General features: G+C 37.4%; 1 protein-coding gene across 9 annotated transcripts in view; it reads right to left on the reverse strand.

Annotated features, from left to right (window-relative positions):
- OSBPL6 (oxysterol binding protein like 6) overlaps positions 1–16,091 on the reverse strand; it is a 96,669-nt gene that overhangs the window by 30,293 nt on the left and 50,285 nt on the right. For 6 of the 9 annotated variants that reach the window (XR_002439638.1, XM_021399721.1, XM_021399722.1 and 3 more), the window contains 8 exons: positions 11,450–11,545; positions 8,596–8,718; positions 5,657–5,710; positions 4,852–4,965; positions 4,559–4,723; positions 3,924–4,056; positions 3,365–3,468; positions 2,353–2,445 (listed from right to left, as the gene is read on the reverse strand). Coding sequence is in view for 8 of the 9 variants with exons in the window: in XM_021399721.1 (XP_021255396.1) it covers positions 2,353–2,445; positions 3,365–3,468; positions 3,924–4,056; positions 4,559–4,723; positions 4,852–4,965; positions 5,657–5,710; positions 8,596–8,718; positions 11,450–11,545 (882 nt within the window). In the remaining variant the exon portion in view is untranslated. The remainder of the gene's footprint in view (positions 1–2,352; positions 2,446–3,364; positions 3,469–3,923; positions 4,057–4,558; positions 4,724–4,851; positions 4,966–5,656; positions 5,711–8,595; positions 8,719–11,449; positions 11,546–16,091) is intronic. The other 3 variants (XM_021399725.1, XM_021399727.1, XM_021399728.1) reach the window with 1 other exon arrangement.

The raw sequence follows: 16,091 nt of genomic DNA on the forward strand, positions 1-16,091 counted from the left end.
AAATTGGTGCAAATATTTCCAATGGAATTAATAGTTTATCTAGCTGGAAGTTAGTATGTTATTATTAGTATTATCCCAGAAAACTAATGACACGTTTGGAAGAATAGGGAAAGGAAAAGGACAACGAATGCTTTTTTGGTATCAAATCTGTCAACTATTCAATAGTAAATCATATGTACCCTCCATGAAGAAATGATCACAAATTAGACAGTGATTCACAGTAGTGGATAATAGTTTATAGAGCGTTGGAGTAGTCTTGAAAAAATTACCTATACCAAAGGTCAATGAAACTAGAAGAAATGGTTAATAGAAGAAGACAGTAAGAGAGGAAGATTTAAAAAAACACTTCAATATGTGAGGAAATCCACATTTTAGTGGAATAGCAGCACAAGCAAATTATGATTAACACAGTGAGTCAGAGTGAGGCCATCTTCCACAGACCACAGCTTTAGACCTTCCCTGGGACAGAACAGCCCTTGGAATTATAAACAACATATTGAGCCAATCAAGATAGTTAAGATATTGGAATTGCCAAAAAGAATCTTCATCTTGCATATAATTTAGAATCATTTTGTTGTTTCTGTTTCCCTGCAAATTAATTTGTAAATCAGTTATTAATCATTTAGTGTTTTCCTCTAGTAAAATAAGCTTTATATTTCCCAGCCTTGTGCTTGCCAGGAGTCAAAGCTGCCCCAGGTGAAGTAGAGTTCATTTTCTCCCCAGCAATGATACACCAAAGTAGAGCAGTACTATGCACACAAACTCTCTCAGGGGAGTCTGCAAAGTGACTTTATATTTCCCAGCCTTGTGCTTGCCAGGAGTCAAAGCTGCCCCAGGTGAAGTAGAGTTCATTTTCTCCCCAGCAATGATACACCAAAGTAGAGCAGTACTATGCACACAAACTCTCTCAGGGGAGTCTGCAAAGTGACCCATGCCACCAACAGCATCCTGACAATCGGGTGCCAAAAAGACAGTCTCCCATGTAAAGCCCAGCCCAGTGTCACTTTGACAGGGTGCAGGCAATGCAGGAGCAGCTCATAATTCCTCATGAACCACCCTAAATCATTATATATTTACTGCCTTAATCATTTTTTACTTTTTTTTTTTTTTTTTTTAATTGAGAGGAATTTCTTAAGACCACTGTGGTATGAAAGAAGAACATGCGAAGTTGCCTCTGTCTTTCCACTAAGTGCTTGCATCCATTTTCCTGGTATTTTTTAGTAGCCTACCATTAGTCAGCAACGAGGAAACACAGTGATCTTTCACATTCAGGTAATAGGGTATGACATCAATCACCAAAATGCCTTTGTTAGTAAAGCTTTTTTAAACCTAACAGATACTTCATTGTTCAACAGGGTGTCATTTATCTAGAACAACGGGTAGAAAGGTCACCTACAATAGCTGCAACTGGAACACTGGTGCAAGTTCCTTTCCTTACAGTTTTCCTTCCTTAAGACTGTCAATCTTAAATGAGTCACAGAGAACTTCTTACTGTGTCTCTGAGTCACAGAAATTCCTTATTGAGTCTCTGAGGGACATATTAAAGGTTTTCAAAGTCTGCATAAATTTCAAGGAATTTAAATGAATCAGAAGTTGCTGACACATATTTATTCTGCAGGAGACAGCACAGTGGTAATTGTTAGCTCCTGAAGTCAGTAAACTATACTCTTCATTAGCAGTTGCTCAGTTATAAAAAATAAAACAGTTTTTGGATTAGGCTTCAAAACACACAACTATTTCTGGCAAAACACAGTAAGACTCCCAGGATCTAGAAGTGACACAGGGTTTCTGTGCTTATTTCTGTGCTTCTGCTTTTCAGCTCTAAGGCAGGATAGTGTCAACTGTTTTTTCTTCATGTAATTTATTCTTTGGTTTAATTAAATTTGTTCCCATAGTAGCCTTTTTCATAAGAGAGGGCTTTTGAAAATACTTCTCATTGGTAACATTCCTAGTATAGGTCTTGATATAGACAACTGACATGTTTAGTATTTCATTCATGTTTTCTACTTTTAGTTTGATGTCACATGCTCAATTGTCCCTCTCTGCAAGTTTAAGATGGAATATAAGTATCTTTGTGTGCGGCATGCATATTGCCTTTTTTGCACCTTAACTGACTAGTGTTCAGCTTCTCTTCCTCTCCCTAGATGGCAATGTTTTCATATGAATGAAAGTAAAATCAATATATTTTTCACTATCTTGTCTAGGTTTTAAACAACCAATTGAGATTTAATTTGCATCATCAGGAACATAAGAGACAGTACATTGACTTCCTACTTTCAGTTAATATATCAGTTCATGCTTAAAAGTTAATCCAAAAGTATAGTGAAAAGGAAAATATTGTGGATTCAGTACCTGAAGTTGAATTTTTGCATCTTTGCTGACACTTTTTGTTCTCCATCGTCTTGTGACCCGCTTGTCTTTCTTTGAAATATCTACACAGTTAGCCTACATTACACAAATAGTTAAAAGCAACAAGGCACTATTGAGTTGACACAAGCAATACAGACAGTACACCAAGTTAGTAAAGAAAGGTAGTGTTAGACATCGATAAATTAGAAAGTGAGGAAAAGAATGCTGCTGCCATGACCTGCAACTACAGCAGTGACCAGCTGTAGATAGATACCCATGCCCCTTCTATAAACAAATGGTGTGTTTAATTTATTTAGCAAAACTATTGGTAGTGCACAATATTTAGGAAGAGATTTTGAAATCCTCGTGGATTTCTATTCTGTTACTATCAGAGAAATGCAGAGTTCATCTCTTCCTTAAATCAGTGGTAAGTCTCCTCATTGCAATCAGACTTTCCAACACATCACCACTGGGAGACTTGCATACTCAAGTGGGCTGAGTGAGAAAAGAAGAAAGTATTTAAGATTTAGAACCTGTTGTTTCTTTCTTGTGGAAAACTCACCCTGAAGTGGGAAATGGACCAACCCTTGGGACCTTTGTGACTATGCCCGCTTTTCTAGAACATGCAATGTTCTCCCATCTTGAGGATTTGAATCTCCACTCCTTCAAAACTCAAAATAGTATCTTACTCAGCACAATAACAACTCCTTAAATATAATTTCAATGTGTACATATAATTCTATTGTAATGGTTCTTAGTTCTGCTTTTGCAAAGGACTTAATTATTTGATTCTTCCTATTTAACTCAAATAATCTTACATTAATACAGCTTATCCATTTACACATGAAACACTATTACACATGATTAAGATAAACACGATTAAGATAAACCTTTCAGCTAAGAGTTACTACGATTTAAGAAAATCAATTCTAAGTTAATAGAAAGCATCTTTACAATACCTTTAACACAACCAACAGATGTTTCAATGTGATTATTTATTATCAAACAGAATTACCTGCATGTCTGTGAAATTTGGTGCAGACTGAGTTCTCTGTAGTATTTCTAGATTTTGAAGAAGTTTACTGAGTTCCACAAGGTTTGACTGACAATGAGCAAGATCTAAAATATATAAAACAACAACAAAAAAAGAATTAGGTGTTTCAGTTCAGAGTTTTTTCTTACTTTGCCAGGACGTTCAGCTTTGGCATTTTATTGTATCATAAAAGTTAAATGCCTCAAACCCCAATGGTAAAGCACGTAAGTAGTAGCCTTATTGTCAGAGATGTTGAGCACTTGTTATTTCTATGGCAGTCAGCAACAAGATTGGACCTCAAAAGTTAAGTACACTTTAATAATTATATCCATTAAGATATATTATTAAAATAAATTTTAAAAGCAACATCCTAACACAAGCAAAGAGGGAAGTTCCTACTACAAGCATCTAATTTATTACCTAACGAGCTCCCTCACAGGCATATAAAAATGCTACTTAACCACTTCCATTGACTGTATCTTATTTCTTACCAAGAAGATATTTTGTTAAAATGGTAAGGCACAAAAAGTTAAAGACTAACCTTCTGCACATCTGTCCATCTCTTCCGAGTCCTGCAACCAGGCTGCTACTTTACTCTGCCCAGTAGTGCAGGTTGCAGGAAGGCTGTTACTGCAAGGTATAGGAGATTGCCATGGGAAGCTATTTTGTTGTACCTAAGGTATAATAAAATGCTTACACTTATTGTTGCATGTGTTGCTCAGTCAATGTAATCACCACACTACTTTGGAATAAAAACATAAAATATACATTGTGATTTCAGCGGCATCTGGGATTTGACTATATAGTTGCCCATCATACAGTTATTTCTGTACAGCATGTTGGAGAATCAAAACAAGGACCTCACAAACTGTGTTTGCTAACCACACTTAGAAAGCTGTTGTTAAAGAGAAAGAAAACTACAGAACAACAGAGACAGATTTATCTCTGACACAAAAGGCAAGTGCAAATTCTTTTGAAGACAATGAGTTCTTTGCAGAATCTCTATAGCAGCCCATTAAGGAAGGCTGCAGTACTCTCAGCTTTTTGATGGCCATCACTGGTTCCTCCAATGAAAATTCCTCTCTACTGGCACTCCAAGCAGAGCCCACTGAAACTTAGGCTTGCCCATGAACAAGTCTAGCAGGCATGAACTTCCAACAAAAGGACACAGCATACCTTTCCATCTGGTACATTAGCAGCTGGTGAAGACTCTGTAGTAGAGGCTGAGGGGAATATATGGAAGCTAGCATCTCTTGGAGATCTCACAATCTCATTTTGACGGTACAGCCGGTGGTGGCGTAATTTTGAAACCCATGCATCAAATGTATCCTGGGACTTCACCTAGAAAGTAACTCATTATCAAGAAGCATTCAAAATAACACTCCTTCTCCCACAGATCTTTTTCCTAATTATTATTATGTATTTCCACTGTGGATGAAAAGAGAATACATATTTGCATCCCTTTTTACCTTCAGATGATAGATGTGTTCTTCTGTATCAAGATCTATTCTGCGAGCCTTCTTTTTAATGGACATAACTGATAAGCCTACATCAATGCTCCCATGTACTTTGCCCTTCTGTATCTGAAATCAAAAAGCAGACTAAGAAATTGGTAGTACCATGTATTTCATTACATTTAACAGCAAAATATCTGGTGCTGAAATGTTTTCCATTTTTAGGAATATTTTAATATAAAGACACATAAAAGTTAAAACCTGTATTCAGACTAAAAACTTCCTGCTTTTATATAGGAGAAAAATAACTGACAAGTGCAGAGCCAACTCCAAAATAAAAGTGTGGTGGTTTACACTAGCACATAACTACAGGTTAAGTGAGAAGCTGAGAAAATTAGACAGCACTTAGCTCCCTGCTGCTACAGCTTGATGGTTATTGGTATCTAATCCAATTTAATACTACCCCTTATATCTCTTGAGTGCATCATAATCACTTTTCTGTCCTATCCACATATCTCAAAATAATCAGCTCTCCCTGGCATCAAAATTAAAAAGGTACAGTACACGGTCAGGCTAATCTTTCAAATGTCTTCATTAAATAAACTAAGTAATGTAGCTTCTATTTTCACAGAAGTAATAAAAGGCAGAATCTGGGGGAATATAACTCAACCAAAACCTTATATGCTTTCCCAATTCAGATCTCTCTTTGACAGATCATGTGTGTGCTGTAGTAAGTGTGCCTAGTATAAAAATGAAATTTACTCACTCTTGCAGGTTGAATTCTAACACAAATTTTAAATTGATCTTCAACTTTACTTACATCAATTGGTGACTTTGAATATTTTAATAGTCCATTATCCAGGACGAAAAACCTCTGAAAGTGGAAAAAAAAAAAAAAAAGATTTTTTTTCTTAATTATCAGATGCAGCTTAAACAGCACATAATAATTTATCTGCAAAAGAAAACGATAACTCTGTAACAGTTAAGGACTATTCACAGATTGGAAAGAGTATGAATATGGTAACAAATAATTTTTTTTCTCCTTCTTCGATAACAATTATCTTTTAAGTGTGAAAAACTAGTTTCTGTTTCCAATAGTATGCTCTATGTTGAACTTAAGAAACCTTAATAATGAAGGATATTTTTTCTGTTTTTTGGCCAAGTCAGTAAGGTCTACAAAAAAGACAGCATAGGCTGAAAGAGATAAGTCTTTTTCTTTGTTTTCCTCCTGTTTTCTTCCCACATAAGCTGGTCACGTTTCAACATAACTGCTTGTCCTCCATATCCAGAAGCTGAAAAGCTTTTCCTAGTGCAAGATCTACACCCTGGAAGGAACACCCACAGATGGATATTCTTGTGGTCTCCTGGATCTCCAGCTGGGAAGCAATGCAGGCTGTGAGACACGGCTCTACCATCCAAAACTTTGCACTCACAGCAGACCTCTGTACAGTGAAGTAAAGATGAAGTTGAGATTCATGCTGATTATACTTTTTCTAGCTGAAATCTAGACGTGCCAGTACAAGTGGAAATATTACTGAATTACCCACAACATACCCTGCACACTGGAGGGTTCATGCTTTGTATGTTAGCGAGTGATATGGTGTGTGTCACTGTCTCTTCATTGGTACAGTTACCAGGAATAGGCAAATTAAAGCTAACAGGACAACATCTATCTGTGCCATTGCTACACCTTTATTTTGCTGAGAAGCTTTTCCCTACAGCAGAGAGCAGAATCCCCTATTAAACATGCTTCTCCAACAATTAAAGCTGCTGTAGCTTGTGCGTACTAGACGGCTCTAGCTGCATTGCGGACAAGTTAGCACAGCATTTGGCACACGGCATAAAGACGCAGCCTGGCAGGAAATGTAGATGTTTACTGAGATTCACTAACTTGTGTTATCAACACTAACTTTAAAAACATGCAAGTAATAAAAACTAATTCATATTTTTAGAGCCTAACCTAAAGCACTAACATACATTAACGATCTGGAACACAGCAAATTATTACCCAAGACTCTCTATGCTGTCCGATATGGAAGGGAAGGATCATGTTTGCATGATGTGAACCTGTTAAATTGACATTATGAGCATATGAGCATGAGGGTCAGTACTCGCATGGCAGAATATCTGCTGAGGATGCCTCTGGAAATGATGCCAGTTGCACAACAGATGGTACCAATGTCTGACACAGGGTGAGAAAATTCCAGCTTTGCTGGAGGTGTAGCTTCTTGAATAAGATGTCAAAACAACAGGATTGTTAAGTTTTATTTTTACTAGGTGTGGTCATAAATGGACCTCAGAAGAACACGATGTTAATTTCATACTGTTCTGCCTCTGTAGGCTCTGCACACCAATGACCTTTTAGTACACTGCATTTCAAAGCATACAGCACTTCAGAAGCAGGTAACTACTATGTAAGTTGTAAGCTTTATAACGTGTATGCTAATAAAATACAGAGAGCCATCAGAATGTGACATGCAGCGTTCAACAGACAGAGGATTCTATGGCTTTGCTGGTAGGTCACTGACAGCACACAGTACAATCACTGTCTCTGGAACTCCTCACTGTGTTCTCAGCACAAAGTAGTGTTACAGAAACAGCAGGATATCAAGGCAATAGTTGGAAAAAAATTACTAGCCAATGCACAGTTTCTAACCCAAAGTCCAGAAGTTCCATTTCCCTAGATGAAATGTAAGGTAGAGCAGAGAGGGAGGCTGAACTGTGAAGCTATTAATCACATTAAAAATTATTTACACAGATAACTGCTCTAAAGTCAGGATGAAAAACAGATCACCAGGTGTAATCTCCTTTACAGAACTGTTTACATGCGAAGCTCCTACAGCAAACCCTTGTCCAAGAAACAATATTAACATATTGTATTTTAAAGGAATGGAAGCAGTGGACTATCCCATACAGTCTTGTATATCAGACTAATTATTTCTTGCTTGTCTGCTTTTGCTGTTTCATTTTGTTTTTGAGTAAGATCTCCTTTTCTGTTCTTTCAGTATTTCAAGAATACCAGTGTGAAAACCTGTAGTCTCCTTAGGCTACATTCAACTGGTACATAAATATTTGGATGCCAAAAATGTAAATCCCAGCTAAATAAAAAACAAAAAGTAAAAATATCCATGGAGAAATGTCTCCACATTAACTAAATAGAAACAGAAGATATGGGGGTTGTTTTTTTTTTGTTGTTCTGTTGCTGTTGGTGATGGTGTTTCATTAAACAGTCCCACTTCATGTCCACACAGAAGATTACAGACACACTGACAACCAAATTCACGGACAAGGATGAGCAAATCTGCCCAGACAGAAAGGCTAAAGAGAAAAGAACTCCAGGGGATGCTCTCCAGTAGGAACACCTTGGTCCACAACAAAGCTCTCCTTAGCTCTCATGGAGTCCTGGCTAGTTGCATGTAAACTCAATTCAAACTTACAGTGCACAGCTATATTTCTTTATAATGTATTCAAACGAATGAAAGGGATATTGGCTAAACCTCTTAAAACACGAGGCATCTGCTGTATTATTTACACTGACTGCCTGGATTTTGAATATATCATTAAGCAGCCAGCCCTGCAATGTTGAAGCCACAAAGCTGTGTGTGCAGACTAATTCTTTATACAGTCTGAAGATAAAGTCATACACTTAAATCCTGGGCTTTTAATTGTCAGTCATCCTACATTCTATTTTCTGTAGGCAAAAAATTCCAGCTCATAAAAGGAAGCAATAATCCTTTGACTCTTGTATGAGAACCTTACCTTGTGCCAACCTTTTAAGGGCCATTTTCTCTTTTTCAGCATGAAGCCTTCATGTTTGTCTGGCTTCTGGACATTAGTCTGGCCGATTTTCAGACCCTCTATGATTTCCCAGCTGTCGGGCTCCTGGTGAAAAAGCATGGAGACACATTGATTAATAAGTGTGTGCACACAATGTAAAACTGCATTTATATGTAGCACAAATTCTCCAGTGCAGAACAGAGATTAACTCTGCATCCTAAGAACTAAAAAGATTTGACAGATGTTGCAAGTGGAGCATGGGCAGAATCTGCATGTTCAAAATGTACCTTTACTCAGAATACTCCCTGTCTAAAAACAGTGAGATCATGAGAGGAAATGTAGAGATCTTACTGTTAAGTATATGGGCATATATTAACAGTGTATTTTGCAGTACTTCCTGATCATAAAAATATGTAAGCTTTCTTGTCTTTAGAGTACAATCTATATTGATATTGGATACTCTTAATTTTCCTTAAAATCTAAAGTTCAAGCAGAAGAGGTTGACCTGTGGGTGGTCTGAACATAGCCAGCTCTTGTCTTCAGTGGCATTTTATGACGCAGGGTTGCAGAGGCTAATTGCACCTTTAGAAATATGTAAAAGGAAATTAACGTTTTTGAAAGTTTCTTGTCATTCATTTCCATTGCATTAAGGGAAATGCTGTGGAAAGCTAACTAATTCTCTCCCTAGAGAAAATACGAACCGCATCGTTTCAGACACAACCAGCTGTACGCCTTTCTGAGAGCCAATTAAAGCACATTCCTTGCACACACCACTTGTTCTGCATGACCACTCGTACGACTCGGGTCTGACTTGCGATACATCATAGTGAACAGCTAAAGAGCAACGCTTTTAAAGAGAAAAAAAAAGTCATGTCTTTATTCATGTCCCCTTGCTTTTACCGTAGTCAACAAAATTAAACTAAGTTGCAAACTCACATTTTCTCAGCTATCACAACTCTCACTGATGTTATGTAAAGCAACTGGGAGAGGGAGGAGGCCATGAAACATTTAAAGAGAAACAAAAGTCCTTTCTTCCATTTCCCACGAACCTGCTCACAGCCACGCTCCGTCAGCCCTGCTGCCTGTGTTACAGAGCTCCCATGCCATTAATGTCACTGTCGTGGAAATATGATTATAAATGTAACACCAAACCTTACATTTACAAACCTGAATATGGAGTTGCTAATCTAATAAGGATGAAAAGCTCTGTCCCAAGTAATATGTACCGCTGTAAATTTTAATAAAAATTTTAACTCAGTTTAACTTTCCCTGCATAACTGCAAACTGAAACTATCACGGGGCCAGTAAATACAGCTCAAAACCCATCACTTTGATTTCATTGTGTTTTGATAGGATATTCTATTTCCATTACTGTAGGAGGAAGCACATATGCGTTCTTTTTTCTCCATGAAGCACTTGGCTCTTAAGGGGGGAAATTAAACTATGAGTCCCCTGGGGCAAGCAGAGGATCTCTCCACTACTCTGCCAACTGACTCCTCATCATATTGATTTTTCCTTTAGAAGATCAGCTGTGGGCATAAGTCTTTTATCTACTAGATAACATCAGTATTGATTACTTCTCAACCAGAAATCACACAATCTCATAGAGCTATTCATTTAACTGAAAGGCCAGATACAGGGGGACATAATGAGCCATTATTCAGTGCAATAATGGTTAGCTGCCTTTTGCTGCACCAGTGCCACAAGCTGTTATAAAGTCACCCTAACAATCGTAACTGCAGCTCACCCCATCCAGGTTTGGTACGATGAGATGTGCCAAGTACGCAGGACACTGTGCCACAGGCCCTTCTACTGCAAGAACAGCCAGAAAGGGGAAAACAGAGTGACAGCGAAGGGTCCTCATCTGATGGTGGATCACTCAAAGCACAGCTTTGAGTCCTGCTTCAGGACTTTTGAGATTCACTGAACATTAAGTGAGCAGAAGCTCTGCATGGAGCAGCAGGACCAGGGAACAAAAGCAGATCTTACAGGCCCAGTTCTGCATATGCCCCAGGTACTAGCAATAAAGGAGTTGTTTGGATTTGGGGATTTTTTTTTTTTTTCCAAATACGACAGAGCAACTTCATTTTTACATGGTTGAATAGCATGTTTCACGTTGAATATGTTTTCCCAAATATCAGGAGTTACAGATATTTAATTTCAGGTTTTTTTTTTTCTTTTCTGCCAAGAATTCCATCACAGCATCCTCACCTTTTCAGTAACAATCTTACTTTTTTATATGAAGTATCTAAAAATGAAGCCTTCTTTATTCAGAATTGAGCTTATTTAGAATCAGCCCTTCCAGAACTCAGAAATTCAGCCCAGAGGATACTGACTACAAAGCGCCACATGCGAGGCTGCATCTTTCAGGAATCAGTGCTGTTACCTCTGGAGTTCTATGAAGGCCTCAGCAACAGTTCCAAATGTTAGGAGACTACCTCAAGAAATATAATTAGGAGGAATGTTCCACATATTTTTAATCAATATCATTATTGATTAGTAGCACTTTTGGACTTGGATATGGGGTTGTTTTTTTTTTTGGATTGGACTGGAACATTTCTCAAAGTCCCTGCTAGCTCCATATTCTGAGATAGTAAATCTTGCTTGTGGGAGACATTCACAGGTGGAAAAAAATCTCCAACACCATCGAAATTCTTAATTTAGTTAATACAACATCTGATAAAGATTACTGGCCTCCCTGACACCTCAGGGGGCAAATAAGAAGCTCTGCGGCAGGCTCAAAATGTATTCAGTGATAGAATCATAAAAACCAATACCCTAAAGCTTAGTCAAACTACGCTGTAACAACAGATGGAAACATAGTGCCCTTGCTTACCTTGGACAGAGAGATAGGGTCCGTTTCAAGGAACTGCTTGCTTAAGGAAGGGTCTGTGCTTCCTGAAGAAGCCTTCCGCTCCAAAATGTTAATGCTCTTTAAAAAAAAAAAAAAAGAAAAGAAAAAAAGTTAAAGGTGACCACTTATCATTCAAAGGCAATTTTAAAAATGCATATTAAGTAATGAATGGGTGATCATTATACTCTATATAGAATGTAGTTTAGAGTATAATATAGAGCACATAACAGATACAAAGCCTAAAACTTTATAGAAGCATCATGGCTCAAAAAGTACTTTCTATGCATAACAAACATGCACCGTTCATCTTCCAACACATCTCTTTCCTGCCTCTCTTTCTTATTATCAGTTTTAAAACTAATGACTCTGTTCAACCTAGAAATGAGGGGAAACTAAAAAAAAGCCAGGAAAGGCAAGTAATGCAGTCCTTGCCGACAGAGGTTCGAAGTGCTCCCAGCTGGACCTATCACATTTTCTGCTGAGCTGAGACACTGAGTGTATATATCATGCAGTGGGCACTACCACACATTCACTTCCAAAACAAACCATTACACATAAGATATTGCTACCCCTATCATCTTCATTATCACACCTTGGCTTTTTGTTACTGGCTTCTCAAGCTAGGTGTAGTAACTCATTACATGAGTACAGATTATAGGTATTCACAAGATCAGCCACTGGGTCTCTGCTGACAAGCTTGCTGGTGAACATTAATTGGGCAAAACAACCTTCAACCATTACAGCTGTTTTTTTCGTATATGACAGTACTACAAATTTTTGTGTCTTAAAGCCTAGTAGAAATATGAAATATATAATTTCACAACAAAACTTCAAAAATCATTCTTTAAAAAGTAAAAATAAAAAATCATTCTAGCTACAGGTTGAGAAAAAAAACCTACAACCTGTCTGCTCCAGTTTGCATATTGTTCTCTGACTGGAACAATTTTGCAAAATTCCATGCTCTTAGTTGGTGAGAATTGCTGGTACCTCTGTGGCATGATACGAAACTACTTCATTTCTAGCACATGTAGCACAGCGATAAACTGTGGCAATTACAGTTCTCTGAGATGGGTACGTTTTGTCTACTGAAAATGACAATTAAATTTTTGTTCTCAATTCAGCTTCCTTTCATTCACCGAAGAAGAGATTGAAAAGATTACACAGGTACAAGTGAGGGCAGAAACTATCAGGGAATATAAAATACGTATAAACAGCAGAATAAATGTTATTTTTTATACAGAAAACTAAGTACATCAGCACCGTATCTGAAGTAAATTAGAATAAACACAGCTATCCAAATAAATGCACATTTAACATAGGCTGCAGAGCGACTGACTGTTCTTGTTCTCTTTCAGTTTGCAACTATGAACAAATAGAAATATATGGAAATGGCCTCTGCTGTCAGTGGAGATTAATAAGCATCCCTGCCACTGTGCAACAATAATTGCCACTTATTTTCAGTTACCATAACTTAATTTTACAGTGAAAAATTAAGGAAAAACAGCAGTGTTATGTTACCTGCCCCATTCCTCAGGGCCAACAAGAAGAGCTTTGTCATCCATGCTTTAAGTTTTCTGCTTTATCAATGAGAGGCCAGATTCGTTATTAAGCCCAATGACCACTATCAGACAGATGAGAAAAGGGCTGTATTTATTTAGCACAAATTCTTACACTACATGTTGAATAACTTAATATATTCATTTGAGCTCAGCACCACAAAAATACCAAAGAAAAACTGCAACAAAGTGTTCTGATTGAACAGATGAAATGCTACATTTGCACAGGGCATTGGATTTGAACAATATACAATACAACTTACATATGTTCTCCCAAGGAAGATTAAAACGCCTCAGTTATCACAGTCAGGACAACTCCCAACTTTCTTGCCAGTTCTGCTTGGCAGGCAGGAACCCCTCCATCTTGAGATGGAGCAATGCCCAACACAGATGTTCTGAAGGTCTCACGTCTAGCAGCCAATGCAGCTTGTTGTTACATAACTGCTATTTCATTTTGTAAAATATTTAGAGTGGAGCAACCCAGCAGCCCCTGGCTTGCCAGATTTCCAGCGACATTTTCCACTACATTATTTTAAGGCAAAGTTTGTATGTTTTGGTTCCTATCTTTCTTTGTTTGCTTAATCAGCCCTGTTATTGCAGTTCCACTACAGCTGAAAAATACATGATTAGCTAACAGCTCTTTAATGAATGCTGACATTTTCAACTATTTGTTTGGAAATCAGAAAATGAACACTTTTAAAATAAAACTGCCTTCTTTATACTCCCTTTTTCAAGAAGTGTTATCTCGTTTTCTGTAAATATCTGCTTTCCAGTTCTTTTCTGTCATAGCCACCATTATACTGACAAAAAATACTTCCTTTAAATTTGTGACATCTCTAGTATTGTATTAAAATACATTCTTTAGTGCAAAATGTTTTCCATTAATGCAGGTTATATTTCTGCAGGATTACTGCTGGAAATTACACTACCGGAAGTTATTTGGCATTTTGAAAAGCAGCTGTTTCTAAGATGCAGGAATTTCTTTACATATTTAGCACAAAAGAAAGAAAAATTATTTAGATTATTTTTTTAACAAGAAAAACAGGCTCAGTAAAGTAAGCTGTTAAAAAAGGTGAACAGGAAGCCTATACGTGGTGAACACAGATACTGATTCTGCCATGTGTTCATTTCACATTGCTTCCCAAAGAAAGCTGATGGGAGAGAATAATGATGTGATGATGTTTCATATCCTCACCTTCTCTGGAGGGCAAGAGTAGAAAATGTATTTTACAGCATCTTTCCACATATCTTGACTCTACATAATTGACACTAATATCAATTTTGTCTCTCAGTGAAGAGGTCAGTGACCCATTCACCTCATCTACCAAAACAAATGTTAGCATGTGGAGCATCTGGTCTCCATCAGGCCACAGAGGCTGAAGACCCTAATGCTTCTTAGCTGAATATGACTCCCCCTCTAGAGAAAAAACATTCAAGTGTGTATTCAAAGGGAAAGGTAAGTAGAGATAGGAAATCCAATTAAAGACACATCTGGCACTCACACCTTCCCTTCTGCTTTGCTGCTTAATTATTTAATGGAACAAACTGTATTTAATGCAATGAGCTCTCTCATTCAACTTATGATTTACTGACTTTCAAGAAAAAGACAAGCTGGTGAGGAATTTATCACTCACTTTGGGCTCAGACCCTCTTTAGTTCAAAAATATGCACAACACGGCCATCAATTAATGAAAAAGGATTGGTGGATGACTGTTCTTGCTCACAACATTCAGCAGCCTTCAACACTCACAACCACAGGACATAGACTGATATGCTTCTACAACATCAATACGAAACAGAGCTTTTCTCTTTTTTGGTGGTGGTTTGTTGTTGTTGTTGTTTTAATCCAAAGTATTAATCTGTGCATCTTTTTTTATCTGCTAGTCACAGGCATTGTTTTTACAATCTAGATATCCCTGCACAGACCTGTGTTCTGTATTTGAATCCCATGTCATATGAAGTATATCACCTAATCAATTTCTGTCATCTGAAAACAGTATTCTCCAGTTATCTCAAATACAGCAGCAGTAGTAGGGTAGACGCAGTTTTGAATCCATTTAAATAGAGCTGTGATATATACTGAGTTGCTCTGCAATATTATTTGCAAATGAAATAACCTTGAAATTTGCTCTTATCTTAGGCTGTTCCTCAGTCAGGTCTGACTTTCCTTTGGCTGATGCTGGAATAAAGACAGAGTCCTCCAGAGAGAAGGGTGATTACAAAGCAAAGCAAACATGCCTCTTACAATGTATTTCTCCTTTCTTCCTTCTCATGTGTTTTTTTTCTTTGTATAAAATCACCATGGTCCTATCTCCATCCTCAGTCTTTCCAACTGACACTGCTCCATACCTGTCTTCTACAATTGGAACAACTAACAAAGGAACTTAGCTATACTTTATGAATAGAAAACCAAGTTATTTTTTTTTTCTTCCTGTAACACATGCTTATCCTGTACAGAAACATGTTTATGACTAAAAGCTGAATCCTTAACACTGTCTCTTCATAACATTTTTACTGAAAGAAAAGTATATATAAGCAGTAGTTCCATATCAAACTAGTAATATGCTAGAACGTAGGTATCCACTTCTTTCCTGCAATATACAAAATGAATGCTTCCTGTATTACAGAAATGTCAAGGATTTGTTTGCTCAGCAGGTTTCTATCAACCTTTTCTGGAGTTCCATTTTTGTATTGTAAGGCAGTGTGTTACACCAATGCTGTTAGCCTCTGGAAGCAAAGGGTCCTTTACTTTTAGAGGAAATTTTCAACAAGCTGAAGAGAAGTTCTTGCTTCTCTGATGAGTTTCTTAGAGGAAGGCATTTACAGAACTGGGCAAAGCAGAGAAGAGCTGTCATCATGCCAGCAATCAGCTGGAGTGACAGTGGGCTTGGAATGACTACCAAGTCACAGTCCAAGTCTTTAATGACACTGTGCATCCTTTGCATTTTAGATTTTGACAAGCTCAACTCAAAAAAGAGCAAACAGATAAACTGACAGTATCTGACAGAGAATTTAAATGTTTGCTATGGTACAAAGCCTTATTATGGCCATTGAAAAATCACAATTAA

Source organism: Numida meleagris, chromosome 5 (genome assembly GCF_002078875.1).
Source record: "Numida meleagris isolate 19003 breed g44 Domestic line chromosome 5, NumMel1.0, whole genome shotgun sequence".
Taxonomy (NCBI): Eukaryota; Metazoa; Chordata; class Aves; order Galliformes; family Numididae; genus Numida; species Numida meleagris.